This window comes from Neolamprologus brichardi, chromosome 20 (genome assembly GCF_056152115.1).
Source record: "Neolamprologus brichardi isolate AB-2024 chromosome 20, ASM5615211v1, whole genome shotgun sequence".
NCBI classification, from domain to species: domain Eukaryota; kingdom Metazoa; phylum Chordata; class Actinopteri; order Cichliformes; family Cichlidae; genus Neolamprologus; species Neolamprologus brichardi.
In genome coordinates, this window is record NC_142123.1 from 23,633,097 (window position 1) to 23,652,218 (window position 19,122).

Here is a 19,122-nt window from a genome sequence, read left to right on the forward strand (position 1 = left end):
GTGTCGCTTATTTCCAGCGAAATAGTCCGACTGCGGTGGCACTTTACACTGCAGCTCGCAAACGTTTGTTCCAGGTTTTATTTTTATCCAACAGCCAATCATGAGGCGAGTTAAGGTCGCGTCACGGAGGATGCATCCAATCGGCGCATGCGTCTCACGAACGAGCGTAGTTGGGAAAAGATGGCGGCGGGCTCCGATTTGCTGGGTGATGTTTTCTTGAGCACAGAGGTGGACGAAAAAGTAGTTAGTGACCTAGTTGGATCCCTGGAGTCTGAACTAACAGAAGCAAGGCGCGATAACACAACCGCTAGGGCCCCGTCTGCAGAAAATCATGGCGGAAACTCAGCTGTAGGTAGTAGTTTAAATGTTCAGGGTAGCAAAATGGGACTTTCACAACAAGAGCTTGCTAAAGCAGGTAAGATAGCTGCGCACTCCGGTTAGCTAACATTAGCTAATTTTGGTCACGTTACTCAGCTGGTTATAGACAAGTGAAGCCAAATAAGCTGTGTCCCGAAACTAAAGCGTATCGGAGAGTTGCTCGACACTCCCCTTGTTTTCATGTGTTTCCGCTGCTGCAGGGACAGGAGCGCAAGGAGGTGTCAGTAACAGTACGGGGTCCCTGGGTTCAAGCATGGATGGGGCAGCAGGGATCACATCGACGGCAGGACCGAGTGTGACAGCCACTCAGAGTCAGTCCAAGTCGGACGCAGCCAGCGGAGTTGTTATGGTTACACTAGATGCAACAGCTGGCGCTGGCAGACCTGGAGCGACCGATGCGCAAACTCTGAATGGAAATGCCGTGGTGATGAACTGTCAAATAACCGCAGGCGGACCCGCTGACAGCAACAACTCGCAGCCCGGTGCTGTCACACTCCTCAACAACGGACCTGTTTCTGTGAGCAAACCAAGCGCAGCAGGTCTGCCTGGAGCACCTAGTACTATTATCCGAGCTACTTTGAACGCACAAAATGTTGTGACTTCGTCTGTTATCTCGTCCCAGCCTTCTGTGAAAACTGTTCCCACAGTCACGCTGGTGAGGCCACCTATGCAAACCTCCATGAACCCTTCACCAAGTACAGGCAGTCCAACCACAGTTTTAATGTCACCGTCTGTCAGTGTTACCAGCACAACTGGCTCTCCTGCTAGCAAAACTGACTGCCCAAAAGTTATATTGCCTACTGGTGCCCACGTCGTGGCTTCAGTTGTTGCTACAGGGACGACAGCGACAGTGAGGAGTCCGACTGTTTTGCAGGGCTTGAGGACTTCAGTACCTTCAACAGTTGCTGCAACTCCTCCCGGTGGAATACGAACTATTGTTCCACAGGTGTTAGCTCCTCGACTCGCTCAGCCTCAACAAAACGCCCCAAATATCCAAAACATTCAGCTGCCTCCAGGTAATTGAGTTGTAAAGTCTGAGAGCATGTGGAAGATTGTTATTATTATTAACTTTAACGGTTTCCCGAGATGCCTTTGCAGGCAATAGATGATTTGAAACACAGTGTAGTAGCTTAGTAGCAACTTTAGAGGTGGCCAGGGTTCTGCAGCAGATTAAAAGCAGGACTCAGTGGAACTCAGCCAACACGTTCTTCAATGTAGCTGTCCATTCCAGTCTATTGATTCTTTTTAGTTTGTCTTGTCTGAGACATTACATCCTATTATAATAGCACCAGCTGGATAAAATATACAGGATATCTCTCAAGCGTTACGTGTGTTTGGATGCATGTGTTAAAATGTATTGATGCATGCTGAATAATGCATGTAAGGAAGTCCCGGAAAGTTGATTCTCTCTATCTGGATGCACTGTTTTCAGTGGGAGAAATATTTCATCACTTATCCAAGTGACTGACTGATAAAGTCACTTGAATGCATAATGAAACATTTCTCCGACTGATAATGCCACGTTCAAATGAACTGAATCAACTTTCTGGGATGCATGTGTTGAGTATGCAAAGTCTTCAGGTTAGGATTTTTGTCTCAGTTGTGAACTGTTATTTCAGAGTTTTGTAAAAGTGCAGTGATTCTATTTTATGCTTAGTATAGCATAAAATAAAGAATTATTATATTAGGAAATGAACCTAAAACAAACAACATCATTTTTGACAAATACATCTATTTGCAACTTAGAATGGAAAACCCTTTGTGGCCTCTCTGTAGGATATGGTTTTTTGTTGTAGGCCACTGTATTAATGGCAGATTTCTTCCATGCAGAATTAATTGCCCCTTGGGGATAAATAAAGTCTTCTGATTCTGATTCCAGAAAAAGGTATTCCCACTTTGTAGCCTTGATGAAACATCTCTGGCCATTTATTTGGCCAGTCTTAGAATGTCTGTGTTATTATTATGTAGTAGAGTCATGTTGTCACCTCTTTGACAGACGCTGTTGACATAAGGCTGTGGTGCATAGTATTACACTGCCATACAATAAAAATAAATTGGTGGCAAGAAGACATGTTATTTTGAGCAGAAACAAGAATGTTTTTAGCTTTTTGCATGGTGGATTGTGACTTGAACTTTTTTATTTATGCTGCCATATAGACCCTGACTGATGTTTTTTTTCTGGTAATATCAATTTTTTATAAATATAAAATTCCAATAATAATAAATATGGGTATACTGGCATACATATTTAAGCATTTAAGAGTTATGTTGAGACAGGAAAATGGTGGGGTAATTGTTTATTAACTTTACTATTAGTTCTATTCACTTTGAAGATGCCGCTCATCACTGATGGCTCTGCTCTTTTGCAGAGAGTTTTGTAAAGACTGAAATGGGGCTGTTCTTCTGTATAAACTATTCCTTTATTGCCCCAAGTCTCTCTCTCCTGCATTATGCTCCTAAAAAAATTAATGTTTTAATATTGTCACATATATCAGTCAGACTCTGCTAACATGCTTGTGGCTCATTTTGGTTTGACAAGTTGCTGAGTGGCTTAGGACTAAATAGGGCTCACTATTGATGCATACATCCATGCATACATCCTTTTTTTGGTGACTCATTGGGACAGGAAGATAATGACCTTTTAATATTTTAACTCCTTGGATATTTGGCACGTACAGGAATGGTCTTGGTTCGCAGTGAGAGTGGGCAACTGCTGATGATTCCCCAGCAGGCTTTGGCTCAGATGCAAGCTCAGTCGCAGTCACAAAGCGCCATGACTCCACGACCTCCAGCTCCCACAAGCACTCCACCTGTCCAGATCACATCCCTACAGGTACAGATCTGCTAGATGCAGTAAAACACAGAAAATATGACTCAGTTACCTGTACAGTTCTGTAAAACTTCTGTAACAGTTGGTTCTCAGACTTTTTCACAGAACCCCAAAAAGGTAATTCCTCCTAATTCACATTTGATTTATTAGTCGTTAACAGTAAAAGAGTACAAGTGAATTTTTACTGAAATAAAGTTCAGTCTGGCAAAACCAGTAAACTCTTGTTTATATTCCCAACATCAGTTATATTAATTCAAATTAGTTGTCTTTTATTGATTTTTTTTCTTCTTCTCTGGTCATCCACATCCCGTCTACAGTGACTCATAGACATATTCAATGCTGTCTATACCAGTAACATTAACATATCCTTTTAAAGGCTACATATACATAAATATGTTCCTTTTTGTCTGGTTTTCACAGTGATAACTTATGCTAAACACATAACCTGGTTGGAAGCAGGCTGTGCTCAGGGTTTTTAATTTAAAGACACCTGTAAATTGTCACATTTTCACTGAATTTTCACTAAAGTGATTTAGTGATTCCCCTTATCAGGCTTTCGGACAGTACCATTTAATGTTTAAATGTGTCCAGTTGAAAGTTTCAGAGCGCTAACATGCGGCCGTCATTTTAGAACTAAGCAGGACTGAGAGTGCACTCGGCATTAAAATGATTAACTCAAATAGAAATGTTTATTTTACACCTCAGTGCGCTAAATCCCAAGATTAATAATTTTCTGCTGCATTAATTTCCTATCTTACTTGTAATGGGGTTGCATTTTCCTTTCTTTTATATTGCATGTTAAATTTTTATGTTCTTTATAGATTTTTATCACCGTTTTATCATCATCTGATCAAAGTAGGCGGCACTCGCGATGCGTAAAATGCCCCCTTTTTTTGTGAGCGTCCACAGAGCCTGAGGCAGAAAGCCTGCGTTAACACTGGAAGTAGATAACCACTGAAGTGATACCCATTCACTTCTAGCAGGGGTTTTAGTTTTTGACATGCCAGCTAATGCAAAGAAAGCTGTGCTGAACTTCTTTCACATTACACCTCTCTTGTAACTTCAAAGTAAGGATAAACTTAATCACTATTTTACTTTCTGTTTATAATTGAGTTTTGGTTTCTGCTTCAACACAAATACTGTGCCTCTGCTTGGTAAACATTCACAAAACAAGTATTTCTGATTTAACTGTTGCATCCAACTTAAAAACATATACTATATACTACTACTAATATGTAACTTTTTGAATATTTTCTGATTTTTGTTATTTATATCTTGATTTCTTATTAAGCAATATAGCATGTGTCGAAAAACCCCTGCTGCTCCACTGTCTGCCAAAAGCGTAACATCTTCTTTTATATGTCCTGCAGGCACCAGGTGCACCACTGCTGGCTCGTCCTGTTACTCCCACCACCATTATTAAACAGTGTTCCACAGTTCAGACCACTGTGACAGCTACCACTGCACTACAGCGGCCTCCTGTTCTGCAGGTAAACTCTCACTATATTTAAATCAAATGATTCATTTCCATAACACCAAGTGTAACCCATAGACTCAGTTTGCATTTTTCCCCTATGCTCTTGCGGTTTTCCTTGGGAAGCTCTGTTTTTTCACACTATCCCTAATGGGTTAAGTCAAACATCCTGGCCTGGTTTGAACCCAGGCATTGCATACTCTTGTCCAGAGCGAAGCTGTGTAAAACATTATTAAAATAGGAATACAATAACCTGTAAATCAAATGATCAAATTTCAAAAAGTTTTTTTTAGAAAAATGTATAGATCTGAGACCCTACAATAGACTAAAACCAAGGGAAAGAGTATCTTAAAAAGTTGTCTTAAATTGCCCCTGTAGATGCACTTATGAACTGTTTTCACTGACAGTAGTTTTTAAAGCTTTTCCAATCTTATGCTCATGTGATTTTTCACTACAGAATCATCTCTGTTTTTAATGTAGGTCTGCCTAACAGCCTAAACATAACATCTATTCAGTGCTGGATTTTGTTCCTTGTGTGCAGAGATTTCTCCAAATTCTCTGAACCTTGAATGGTTTCATGTAATTTTGGTCTGTGTAGTTTTTGAATCATTCCCAATTTGTTTTTAACAGTTCCTACATATAGCCATACCCAGGCATCTTTTCAATCATCTTTAACATTAAGAATAATTTAAAGGTATTTTTTTTTTAGGAAAAAACAAACACATCTCATTGCCATTGTTTCTCATACCCCCTTGTGACCTGGATTAAAACCACTACTCTCTCATCTTCCACATCTGGACAAGTGGTCCTCACTATGATCTCGGTCACATCCTGTTTCCATTAATCTCACACAGTTGACCCAAATTAGTCTAACTCATGCTGCTACTTACATGACATTTGCTTCAGTTAGAATTGCCAGCGGTGTGTCTGAAGTGTCTGCAGAGTGTTGTTGTTATTTGAAATGAATTACACTTCATAATTTTTCTATTTGTCAGGGAATGTGTGCCTGTTACTGTACACCTGCTGAGAACAGCTGTGCAGAAGGTTCTTGGTATATGAGAATATTAAAGTAAGACTCTTATTACTGTTGCTCAAGTAAAAGCTGAATGTATCCTCCATGAACTCGTTAGGACTGATTTCCTACTGTGAGATGGTTTTTTAAAAAAACAAGCACAGAATCTGTTTCACAGATTATATGGTCAATTTTTCTGCCAAACTGTCTAACTGTGGCATGAAAGGATGGGATTTTGCAACAAGGTCAACACAGTTGTTTTCAGTTCCTCTCTGGCTGGCTTGTTTGCTCACTTTTAAAAACATTGCTGCTTCTATTCATCTTTTAAGTCCTCATTGCCATGGAAATTCCTTAAATATGTTTTTGCTAAACCTTGTTAGTTTTTTTTCCAGATCATGCTTTTAAAGTAAGCTCTAAAGCGTTTGTGTATATAAAAAGTAAAATTCATAGAACACCGGTGTTATGTGAAAAAAAGGAAATGCATTGTTCAACAGGCCTGCTCGTGTTAAAGCTGTTTCTGACCTCATCATTTTTCTTGCGTCTAATTTCAAGTGCATATTCACTGACACATACAGAACACCATCATGCTGGGAGGAGTTGCTACCACCGCAGGACAGCCGCTAGGAACCACCACGGTGCAGCCCGGATCTGCCTCCACAGCAGTGGCACAGAGGGTGGGGCCCGTTGGAGCTACTGCAACCCCTGTCACTCCGACACCTGTCACAGCTGTAAGAGAGAATTGCTAACCATGATTGATGAACAGCAAGAAATACCCTTTTCCCTCCACCCTATTTAATGTTTTTTTTTCATGTATTATGTAAATATTTGAGAGAAAATATTTGTGTGCTTGCAGGAGACGCTGGAGAATGTGAAAAAATGTAGAAATTTTCTGTCGACACTGATCAAGCTGGCATCCAGCGGGAAACAGTCATCTGAGACCACAGCCAATGTTAAGGAGCTCGTCAAGAACCTACTGGTACTTATCTCTCCCTCTTACCTTCTCTGGGTTGACACTTTCTTTCTCCTGGTGAAATTCCTTCAAAGTTTACTTATGTATGATGTATTCTTATCCATCGTGTTTTTGTTTTTTTTTCCTTGTAACAGGAAGCAAAGATAGAGCCAGAAGATTTTACCAGTAGGTTATACCAGGAGCTCAACTCATCACCGCAGCCATACCTTGTACCTTTTCTCAAGGTGAGATTAGTGACACACCTGCAGACAAAACCAAAGTTATTACATTGTTCTGTAACTTTGGGACTTACATTTGAACACTGTATTACTCACAAACTTAAAAGCCATCAAGACTCTTGCCATTGATTAGAGAATTTTCTCACATCATTGCACATCTTGTCCATTGGGTATGTTTAGGATCTGCCAGATTTCCACTAATTGTTCTGCGGCATGCTTAGGATCACTGCAGAATTTTTGCTTAAATTGATTAATATTTCATGGAAACCTTATTTCTAGCCTCAAAGCAGAATATTTTGCCCCTTAACAGTTTACTCAGTGTTGTCAATTGTTATTATGTGATTTTGGGCCAAAAGCTGATAATGTAGATGCTCCACAATATAAAGGTAAGCTCCTTTGTGGTCACATGGGACTTTAATTTGCATTCCTGCCAAACAAATGCAACTTTATCTGAAGGTTGTGTTGGTCTTCACCTTGACCAATTTTTTAACAGCATTTTGGAAAGTAAAATTTGCAAGCCATCTTTTACCTGTTTTGTAGGCAGCAGTTAACGCTAATCCTAAAATTCACTGTATCAAAAAGCAGCCAGTGGTTGGTGACTTCTACTGCTAGGTGTGCTTTCGCACACATGTACCCACTCCATGACAGAGATTAGAGTGCAGGTGAGCGGAGGATTTGCAGCCTTAATCAGGACCAGGCCAAAAGCTATAGCAATTTGTCACACATGGACTTAAATGCTACTGAAAAACTAGAGGAAATATCTGCTCTTCTGGCTGACATGGTGATGTAGTAGCCAGACAGGTAGCTTTAAAAATCTAGAAAGGATGGGGCAAGTTTATTCTCTCTGCATTTCTCTTTCATAATCAAATCAATAAAGCTATTTCATAATATTTTAAAATCTCTAAAGCATGTTGTTTCATATAGCTTCTGCAATAGTTTAGTCAAAGAACAGAAATGAAAAGGAAAAAAAACTTTTATGAACTCCACTTACATCATAAACTAAACTCTATGCACTGCAGTTTCTTTAGAGTACTATGTGATATGTAGAAATGATAGAAATTGAATCATTTATCACTAAGAGCTGCTTCTGTTAGATTTCTTTCTATTATATTCTTTACTTATCCAGGTAAAAGCCTCTCTTTTTAAAGAGTACTCTGGCCAAGACCCCAGCACAATAACCACAACTAACTGACTCATTCACATTATGAACTGAATACATACACACTTCATTAATTCTGACTGTAGAGAAGTCTTCCAGCGCTGCGCCAGATGACCCCGGATTCAGAGGCCTTCATCCAACAAAGCCTGCTGCCTCAGCTGAGCCCTCAGCCTGCAGCGGCAGCCTCCACAGCACTCACTGCTGTGGTGCTGCGACCTCCTCTCTCCACCACCATCACTACAACCACCAGCCCTGCCACAACCAAAACCACAGTTATCAGCCTTACACAGACGCCTCACAGTAAACCGGGACTGGTAATGTTTTTTTTGCTATTGCCTGTATCGGAATATGTTGATGAACATGTATGAACAAGTGGAAGCGTCTGAATATATGCCTGTCTCTACTTCTTTCATTTGTGTGCTTTCTTTTAGGTTTCTCATTCTTAGTCTTTTTCTGAATGTGCACAGATAGTACCCCAGCAACAGGGGACCATTGTGAGGCCACCGGTGACGCTGGCTCAGTCTGCCGTGGTAACACTGAGAGGACAAACTCACAGTCGCATCATCGTGGGCCAGCCACAGGTTATCAAACAGCTACAAACAAGTGGGTCATATTAATATTTGTTTAATGCTTAACTGATATTTATTACTGGTTTATCACTGATCAATGTACAATTAGTTTCAATGTTCAGTCTCAGTGTTGTATTTCATTACTTTGGTACCTCATACAGTTTCAAATGGATATCCATGAAAACATCCCCATGGTCCACTAATACAATAGCATCACTAAAATCCACTAAATTGCAGCTGTTCCGCTTGAGTTTAGCTTCTGTCTTTAATGCATTTAACACGTCTATGGAAGTGCTACCACCTTGTGGCTACTGTTTGTAATTGCAAGACACAAAGTCCAAGAATACAAGAGTCAAGTGTATATTCAAATCCTACTGCGTGCTCTAATAGTTTTGGGTGCAGCTGCCTTTCATTAGTCTAAATTCACTACAGAAAACTTGTTTTGCTCCTGTTTATGATTTTTAGTACCAGCAGTGAAGCAGACATTGGCTCCAGCACCCAAAGGAATACAAGCTTTCAGTCAGCCTTCCTTCGGTGCAGCTCAGAAGAACAAGCTGAAGGAAGGAGGAGGCACTTTCAGGTACGAGAGACCCAAAAAAAAAAAAAAATCCAACTCACTGTTAAATACCAGTATCTGTATATGCGTTCACAGAGAATTAAGTATCCATAGAAACTTACGTGATGTCATAACTTTTTATGTGCCAACCATAAGATAAATTGATGCAGTTTGTTGCTGTTGTTACTTTTATCTTAAAGTTTACCTGTCATACTGACTTCCAGCACCATATTTTCAGTCTTGGCCTCTACTAGAGTAGCTTTTCACAATTCAGAACTGAAATTATTTACTTTATAATCCTTTGTGCAGCTCCTTAGTTCATTAACTGTGTTAAACAAGTGCTTCCAATTGGTTGCCTCATGGAACCACAGCCAGAGCTGTACACCTGTGATACCCATATTAAGGATAACACCTCTCTTTGTCATCATACAGCGCCAAGTACTCTGTGTGTGTTGTGTTGGTTTTTTTTAATGTTGTATTTATTCTGTATAAATGTGCTTAAGACACAAAAAGTAAGAAAACTGTTTTTGTCTCTTCTCCAGGGACGATGACGATATCAACGATGTGGCCTCAATGGCAGGAGTCAACTTGTCAGAAGAGAGTGCCCGTATCTTAGCAACCAACTCCGAGCTTGTTGGCATGGTGACTCGTTCCTGTAAGGACGAGACCTTCCTTTCCACCTCTTTACTCACCCGGATAGCTCTGGACATTGGTGAGAGACGTACACTGTCGAGAAAATGCACAGCATGTTCCTCAGTATGCTGACACCGTCTAAAGCTTTATCCATACTCACTCCTGTTGCGACAGGTAAGAAGTTCAGTGTCAGTGAGTTGGGCACAGATGTGATCAACTACATTTCCCATGCCACACAGCAGCGCCTGCAAGACATCCTGGAAAAGGTGTCACATGCTGCACAGCAGAAGAACTTGACTTTTAAGGTGATAATTGATTGCAATTGTAGAGTAGGGGAGACCCACTCACTACTGTGTTTTAAGATCTCTTGTTTCATTTTCCTGTCTGTCCTCGCTTCATGCCAACTCCAGGAAGATGAACAGTATGAGCAGGCGAGCGATGTGCGAACCCAGCTCAAATTCTTTGAGCAGCTGGATCAAATGGAGAAGCAAAGGAAGGAAGAGCAGGAGAGAGAGATCCTCTTGAAAGCTGCCAAGGTAACAGCATTCGAACAAGGACACACGGTATCACTGACAGAAACAATCTTGTATGCATAATTATACAGAGAAGGCAAGTGAGTGCTCTTGGGTCATTGTCATTAATATACATTTTCCCTGCCATCACCAAATGCCAGACATGGAAACTGAGAGAGTGAATGAATAAAACAAGTCATTTAATAAATTCTACATATCCTTTTTGAAATATTAAAATGTCCTCGATATTATTGCAGTCTCGGTCACGGCAGGAAGACCCGGAGCAACTCCGACTGAAACAGAAGGCCAAAGAAGTAAGTATATGCTAAAATAATATCCTGGGTGATTGCTTTCTTTTTGAAGCATTGTGATGAGTTTGCCTGTATGTTGAATGTGTTACTACTTGTATTTCAGATGCAGCAGCAGGAGCTGGCTCAAATCAGGCAGAGAGAAGCCAACCTAACAGCGCTGGCAGCAATCGGCCCAAGGAAAAAGCGGAAAATGGACTCACCGGGTAGAGGTGCCAATGCAGAGGTGAGGTGTGATTAACCCAAAGTAGGAATGTGCTTATTTTAAAGTTTTCTGGATTCACAAAAGCAGTTGATGAAAAATTGAATGTCCTTGCTTTGTTTCACCCTCCAGGGATCAGGGTCGTGTCCCTCTCAGACTGGAGGCTCAGGTGGAACAGGCTCCAGACAGTTTATGCGACAGCGCATCACTAGAGTCAACCTCAGGGACCTGCTCTTCTGTCTGGAGAATGAAAGAGGAACCAGTCACTCACACCTGCTCTATAAAGGCTTCCTCAAATAGCACCCGCATTAAAATGACTAGTTTCACTCAGTGGCATTAAGGAGGCAGAGTGGACCATCGGCTCCGACCCTTCCTGCCGGTACTTCCTTTGATCACCCACTGTTGAATTATGAGGCATCTGTCTGTGGGAGTCATGCTTAAGAGACCTTGGCTTTTAAAAGCCTCTTAAAGAAAAGGACTTTTGTATTTTCAGTGGAGAAATGGAGCAAATATTGGAACTTGGCCCTGAATTCAGTGCGCCTCTCAGCTCTGCTTGCTCTTCACGGAGCAGTTACAACCAACCACACTCGATGAAGATGCACTGCCTCATGCTACACAAAAGAACAATGTCTTTACCAAACCGAACACTTCAGATTTAAAACGTGTGTCAGTGGCGTCTGTGCTGTAGCAGCAAATCTCTTTGAAGTGCTTGGCAGACACTCTTGTTTATTTAAGTCGTTAACAGAGATTTTAATTTATCGTACATTTATACTATATTTTAGCAATGCCTGTGGATCGTTTTACAGAGATTAATCTTAACCGGTCTTATCATCTGCTGAGTTGCCTTCTTAACAGTTTAAGCCATATGGATTAGAATGTGTTGATCAAGGAATTTTATATATCCAACACTTCTCTCCAGATTTGTAGAATGAGAGGATTTTTTTGGGGATACAGTTGTTGTTGTTGTTGGTTGGCTGTTGTTTTGTTTTATTTCTTTTTTATCTTTGTCTGTGATTGGAATCAGTGATATTTTATGTGTCATGTATTGTGTGCAGTGTAGAGGTGGTATTAGAGCTCACTGTCATAGGATTTCTGATTTATGGTGAGAGTTCTTGCACAAATTTTGAAGTCTTTTTAATTAGGGTCTTGTATTTTCTACAGAAAATTTAAATACTTCATGTCGCTCATCAGTAATTAAAAGCAACTAGGTAAGATGTACTCATAAGGTATCGTGACTCCACCCTTAAAAAAAAAATCAAAAGCTTTACCTGACTTAAATTTGGGCCATCTCCTTTTAAACCTCTGGAGCGCTCCAGCACTGCTGCGATTTTTACGACCCAGTCATACAGGCCTAGAGATCGGTTGGCAACCATCTGGTAATCTCCAGTCAGAAGGGGAAAATGTGCATTTTCCAACCAGTTGCAAGTAGTTACTGTAGGTTGCTGGTCTTATGGTCCATTCAGGCAGCAGTTAGGCTGGTCAGTGACCCTTGGTAACCACTTGTTGCCAGGGAAAAAGATGTATTCTGCCAATGATTGGTGAATGTTTGCTCAAGGTTGTTGCTGCTTCGCAACTAATGTGAAGTTGGTTCCCTAGAAGTATATGGTGCTGCACTGAACATCTCCTTGCAGTTGCTAGCAGGTTGCCACCATCATCTGTAGTTTGTCTGAACAACAGAATGTGACTTCTGTTGCACTTGTGCATGTAGAAGTGATAAACAAAACGTACTGAGGGTATACGCTGTTATTGGTGGAGCTGCAAAACTTTGACTGCAACTGTTTAGTACTGAGATTTCCTTTCCCATCTCCAGCTGCTAGTAGCGTTAATACATTTCTGCACTGATGTCAGTGTGACATTTACGTCAAGAACTGAATCACAGTAAAAATCCTCTCCAAAGAAATTGTTATTCATCACAGTGTGATTGCAGTCATCGGTGTAAACTTGTAGCGGCAGATTTTCTGCAGTGGAAGCGAGCTCACGGTCCACATATTTAGAAGAGCAGAGAAAAATGAAAAATTTAAATTCTGAAAGCAAAAATGGTGATTTTACTCCTTTTCTTGAAAATTGTTGCAAATAAGTAAGCCGGTTTTGTTTGTTTTTGTTTTTTATGATGCCTTTATTTAATGTCACCCACAGAACTAAAGACTTACCAAGTAAGACTAGGTTGTTATGATTTTGGAAATGAAATGGCTCTTAATAATTTAACATAGCCAGGTTGGGGGGATTTTTACTGTAATGTAATTTTTAAAGTCAATTTTAAAATCGATTCTAATATTATTACTAATTTCAGCGATTTAAGTGAATTACATTTTTTTCAATAAGTTGAATGTCCACACTTTTTTTATTTATGAATGATAGAGGTTATTTTGGGTAAACGTGAAATGCAGAGCAACAACTGCACTTTGACAGATCAGTTTTCTAAAACTAATCAATCAAATGAACATACCTTCTATAAATTGTTTATATTTTTGTGCACATACTAATTTTGGTCTTTATACCTTTAGCATTTTATGACAAGATGTTTATCAGCAAGTTTTATTACTGTATATACTTAAGTTGCTCTTTGTAGATTTACTTGACAATTTTGAATTACGAAAAAATGTCTTATTTTTCTTGTACAATTATGTGACAAAAGGAGACAAAAATATAATGCTTTCTTGCCAATATCTTGTAAAATTTGCACAGCTACTTGTTTATATGTAAATAGGTGGATTTTCAAACAAAAAGGTTTTTAATTGCTATTTTATAATGGATTGAGAGAAAAAGTTCTCCAAATAAAACATAAACAACTATTTCTGTCTTAATGGTCTTAATTTCTGACAGGTTCACAATGTGGAATTGGAATTTAGACATTTTCAGTCCCATTACCAAAGATGCATAAAATCAAGCCCCTATCCAAATTTGAAAACATTAACAACCCTCTGCTGATTCAAGACTGCAGATCCAAATCTTCTCTGGCATTAACATCAGCACAAACACTGGTGCTGGGAGCTTCGTGGCATGAGTTTCCGTGGTCAAGTACTAATGAAGTTAGAAGGTGGACTGTTTCATGGTCTGATTGTAATTCATAATATTGATTTGACAAACTACATTATGTCTTGTCCAATCATAACATCTGAATTTTCCATCTCTTCTGGTCGTGAAAGTGTTCTACAGCTCATAGTAAATAGCTTTCAAACTATTCAGATACATCAAAGAAGTAGACCATGAAGTAGAAATTATAAAATATGTGCTCAACTCAAGGATCTTTTATATTTTTAAAATGATTCCTCACAGTGCTTTTTGTTCATGCTTTTCAATAGGTAGGAAAATGTCCTCTCAGAAAAAGACAAATGTGATGTAAAAGGATAACATGCCTTTAGTGGTTTCTCTCTTTCCACATTAGAAAAAAATTCTAATATTCTGCACCCATTAGGCACAAGAATGACGAGTCCTGGTCCACAAAATCACATAAACAGAAGCCTGTTACAGTAGAACACTAAGAATTAATTTTCACTCCAACCTTGAAATGTTATCAAAAGATGTTTTGCTCAGAATAAAACTTCAACTTTTAATCTCCCAACCTCTTGCTGACTTCTTTAAAGAACTACAGTAAAGGTAATGCCAGTCTTTAGATTAAGTTAAGACCAGAAGTCATGAAGAGGTTTAGTGATCCATCACTGTAATCTTATTTTTCAGTCAAAAATGTCTATTCATTCACCACAACAGGAAAACTAAAGAACAGAGTTATGTTACATCATGCAAACTTTGAAGTGATACAGTACGGTTTACTTGGCTCCTTTTTTATTTCACATGAATAGAGATGCGAAAAAAGGAAAAATGTCTTCTTTTTTTTAAATGTTGCTTGGGTTGCAGCCATCTTTTATTTACAGTCTACAGTCCTGAAGCTGTCCTTGTGTATTGAGGACCTAGAGCAGATGTGGTGAATAATTATTCCCAAGGGGCCACATGGAAAACTGGTATTGTTGTGGAGGTCCATACCATTTAGCTCATAAAGAGATAAAATGAATACTAAGTGGAGTTCATCTTACTTAAGTAGCCCCTTGGGAAAAATAAATGCCTATCCCTGACCCAAAGGGTTATGGAAATTGTAATAATGCTTTTCATGAATTAATGATTTATTGGACAATAATATTATGCAATAGTCAATTCATTTACAAACATTACTTTATTAATGTCTAAACAAATATAATAAATTATCTAAAAATCTATTTGTAAAAAAAAAAATCATTATTTGATATTTTAACAAAAACAATAATAATTTCCAAAATGAACTGTTTAGCAATAAAAATGACATATAGAAATAACATGAAACATTTAATAAAAAACATTTTTTAAAAAAAATAAATAAATAAAGAGCTAAATAAGTAATTACACTAATCAAAATCTATTTTAAAAAAGAAAAGAAAATAGATTCACAAACTGATTTACATTTTTCGCCCCTTAAAATTCTGTTTACCGTTCTCTTTCGTACATCCATTTCCTCACTTTATGGCACTTTATTAAACCAGGACACTGTTTCTTTTCTTACTTTAATGCCTCAGCTTTCCTTGTCTTTTTCTTTTTAACAAGTAGCAGTGAAGAGAGCAGATACAAGCTGTAGCCGAGGTGCGGAGCAGAGCTCCACAGGAGGGCACTGGTGCACCACATTAGAACTGAGATCTATGACAGCTGCAGAACCTGAGAATTTGTTTGATCGCTAATTAAATATATATCTTTAATCACCACATGTTACTTAAAAAATAAATAAATGAAAGAGAGTCTTACCCATGAAAACAGGAAGTTGGGAATGCGTTTATGTGTAACATTGGTATGTAAGGATAACGGCTGTATTATCATTGTATACAAGCACTGACTTCATAACTTTAGCTGTTTAGAAGATCTAAGGATATTTATACAAAAAAACACACACTCGCACACAGATGGACATTTCCGTAGAAGGATCATACCAAAGCACTTCCCCGTATTCCTTCAGATTTGGTGGATTTGAGGCTTACAGAGTTGTTTGTTCTGTTCCCTCTGCAGACAAGGTATCTCATGCCTGTAGGTGCCCAAACCATTGTCTTTGTTGTATTGATATCCAGGCATAGGCAGACTTCTAAGTCTTCTCCAATATGAGTTGTCAGGCTATATTTGCTTATGTTACTCTGGGACACCAAACTCAATTCCACTGCCTTGTTTGATTTTGCATAATGAGAGGCTGCTGGCTGCTCACAGGATAATGTCTTTGACTGACAGTTATGAAGATGAGCGAATATATTTCACATATTTTGATATATTCTAGAAGTGCAGTATACATACTTAAAAATGTGGTGAGCAAGGCTACTTTGATCCCCAGTAGCACTTGCTTGCATATGGTTTAAATATAGTGGACACCTGTCCGAGGTGATTATGCATGACTTCGATTCACATGTACTTTGAAACTTCATCAAGAATGAGCACGTGTGCGTTTCATTGTTAATGTCAGCATGCTAACATACTCATACTGTAATGATGTATTAACATACTCATGTTTAACAGGGTGCCGCATTGCTAATATTTGCTACTTAGCACTTAAAGTAAGGTATAGCCAAGGATTAAGGGGGTGACACCAGTTTAGTTTGTAATCAGCTGCAAAGGAATCAGGAATCAGCTACAGAGCAAGTTAAGATTTTGACCTGTTGATGACATGTGGCAAAAAGTCATAAAAGTGCTAAATTTAGGTAACTCTAGTATGGGCGTTAAATTGTGCCTTTTCGTAGTTGGTGAGACAATTTACTTAAAACCACTGATGTGAGCTTTATCGTGAAAGAGGGAATGAGAAAAATATGAGGAACATCCTCGGGAACCTTTGCAGTGAGCGTTGGACATTTTATTTGCGGCCAAAACAGCGGAGAGGCAGACAGGCTCAGTGCTGACATTGCCATTCCTCGAGTCAGACGCTGCGGCTAATCAGCTTCTGTTAAATAAACGGTTTCTTAACATGTATCGTGTTTCTTCAACAAACCTGGAAAATAAATTAAAAGCCACAATGCTGTGAAAAAAGTATTTCCCCCTCTTCCTGCTTTTTTTTTCTACATATCTGCCCCACTACCACCAGGTGTGATGGTATGATATTCTTTTTATAAAATGGTGTGTTAGTTTTATGCCACATGTAACGGGACTCAAACATTCCAGAAATTTCAACTTCTGTCTCGTCAGTCCACGTCATACAAGTTATGTGGATCATCAAGATGTTTTTTGGCTACTTTGCCACGGACACTGGGGCAGTCTCTTTCTTGTTGTTGAATTATGAACACTGACTTTAACTGAAACAAGTTAGACCTTTAGATGCTATTCTGGGGTTTTTGTGACCTCCTGGACGAGTCATTGATGCTACTCTTGTAGTAATTTTGGTGGGCCGTCCACTCCTGGGAAGGTTCACAACTGCCGCTAGTTTACTCCATTTGTAGATAATGGCTTTCACTGTGGTTCGCTGCAGTCCAAAAGGTTTAAAAATGGCTTTGTAGATAGATAGATGTCAGTGACTATTGTTCCTCCTCTGTTCTTGAGATTGTGGTATGATGTGTTGCGCTGCACCCCCTCCTCTGTCACACAGGTTCTATTTAGATAATTTCCCGATTGAGCAGGTCTGGCAGTAATCAGACCTGGATGTGGCCAGTGAATTTGAGTTGCTTTCCAAAAAATGTGGTTAATCACAGTTAATTCATGATTTAACAGGGCAGAGCAATTACTTTTAAGTAATTAAGTAATTTTTTCATGTAAAACCAGTTAGGTTTGGATACCATTTTTCCACTAATAAATTAGATCATTATACAACTTCCTTTTAAAATTATGTTTGGCGATTGGAAACATGGTAACAAATGGGGGGAAAAAATAATTCAGGGAAAAAATACTTCTTCACAGCATATCGTCATACGTCTGTATAAGTAAGACCAAACTTCATCATCAGTAGCAGCAGCCTTTAAAGCCAATTCTTCCTTGTAGTCCTCCCTTGCTGGTCTGCTCAACAGTGTGCTTTCAGAACAATACAAAAATTAAATAAATAAATAACTAGCGTGATGGGCCACTGTTAAACAGCTGGCTACCAACTTTACCACAGGGATTGGAGCAGATAAATAAGCATGCCCCACAGCAACAGTGAAAAACAGCAACATGTGCACCTGCTTAGTTGAAACTCACCATGAGTTGAAAACTCCAACACGTCTGATGCCAGAGTTTGTTTGTGTTTTCGAGAGGCATTGCCTGACGGACGTTTGGGTCTTACAACTGTGAGTTGCTTTTTATTTTGAACCCTGCTCCCATCACTGGAGGAGATGCTGAGGTGTTCATGCAAAAGGAGAGGAGCTTTTTTATGGCCCTCTAAAACATCAAGACACCAACAATAAAGCAAAATTATCGTTAAAAGGTCTGGAATAAAAGCCTATGTTACTATTATTATTATTATTAGATTTTAAGTTAAAAGGTCAGAAAATCAAAGGCTATGCAATTTTTATTTATTTCCAGGTTAGGACACGATTCTTGATAACGTTCGGCACATTGAGCTGAAACGACTGTGAGAGACATGTCCAACTGACAATCTGTTCAATCTTGGAATTAAATTCAACATTTTTCCCTTTTTTTTGGTTTGGACATCTGATATCTTTTCTTTGTACAATTTTTTAATTAAACATATGGTATAAAAGATTTTCACATTATTGAATTCTGTTATTTATATTTTTCACAGCATTCCAATTGTTGAAAATGGGACTCCACTTAAAGCTACCCGCTGTGTCTATTCTAACACAGCAGTGAAATGTTTTTCCTATGGGGACTAAAAAAGACAAAAGGCTGCAAATATCAAAGATTGGATTTGGATGTTGAATCTATAAACAGATAAATGTCAAGATTACATATTATCTTGCAGAATCGGAAATGCCAGTTCCATTTCTATGTTAATAATTTACGGGGGGAAAAATCTCGTCTGTCTTGACATTTTCCAGCTGTCAGATCTGAAAGGTTTGGTTTAGGATTATTATCAGAGACATTCAGGTTTTTAAATACTTGCACTTTTTACTGCCTTTTTTTCTTTTTCTTTTACAGTACAGTGTGTGCGAGTGTGTGACTGTGCATGCATGCAAGTGCATGTCTATGAATGGCAATACGAGAAAGTTGCTTGTCAGGGGTAATTTTGCTTTCAAGTTTCTCTGCTATCTCAAAGTTATCTTGGAAAAAAGAATTCAAAGAGGTGAAACAAGCAGCAGCCATAATTATCTACTCTAATTGCAAGTGTATGTGTATTGTTTTACAGCACCAATTAATCTGCAGCAGATCTCAACAAAT

General features: G+C 38.9%; 1 protein-coding gene across 1 annotated transcript; it reads left to right on the top strand.

Annotated features, from left to right (window-relative positions):
* Positions 1-147: 147 nt before the first annotated feature.
* LOC102785613 (transcription initiation factor TFIID subunit 4-like) lies at positions 148-12,261 on the top strand. Its single transcript, XM_006796485.3, has 16 exons — positions 148-415; positions 579-1,394; positions 3,057-3,211; positions 4,579-4,698; positions 6,270-6,422; positions 6,548-6,670; positions 6,799-6,888; positions 8,128-8,355; positions 8,509-8,644; positions 9,076-9,190; positions 9,709-9,878; positions 9,974-10,104; positions 10,210-10,335; positions 10,569-10,625; positions 10,726-10,845; positions 10,954-12,261. Exons 1-16 carry the CDS (start codon positions 148-150, stop codon positions 11,119-11,121), a joined length of 2,976 nt encoding a protein of 991 aa, XP_006796548.3. The 3' UTR covers positions 11,122-12,261.
* The last annotated feature ends 6,861 nt before the right edge of the window (positions 12,262-19,122 follow it).

Excerpts from the sequence above, each read along its gene's own strand:
- LOC102785613 (XM_006796485.3), top strand. The coding sequence starts at position 148 with ATGCGTCTCACGAACGAGCGTAGTTGGGAAAAGATGGCGGCGGGCTCC. Across the intron at positions 3,212-4,578 it reads TCCAGATCACATCCCTACAG|GCACCAGGTGCACCACTGCT; the intron begins GTACAGATCTGC and ends TATGTCCTGCAG. Across the intron at positions 4,699-6,269 it reads AGCGGCCTCCTGTTCTGCAG|AACACCATCATGCTGGGAGG; the intron begins GTAAACTCTCAC and ends TGACACATACAG.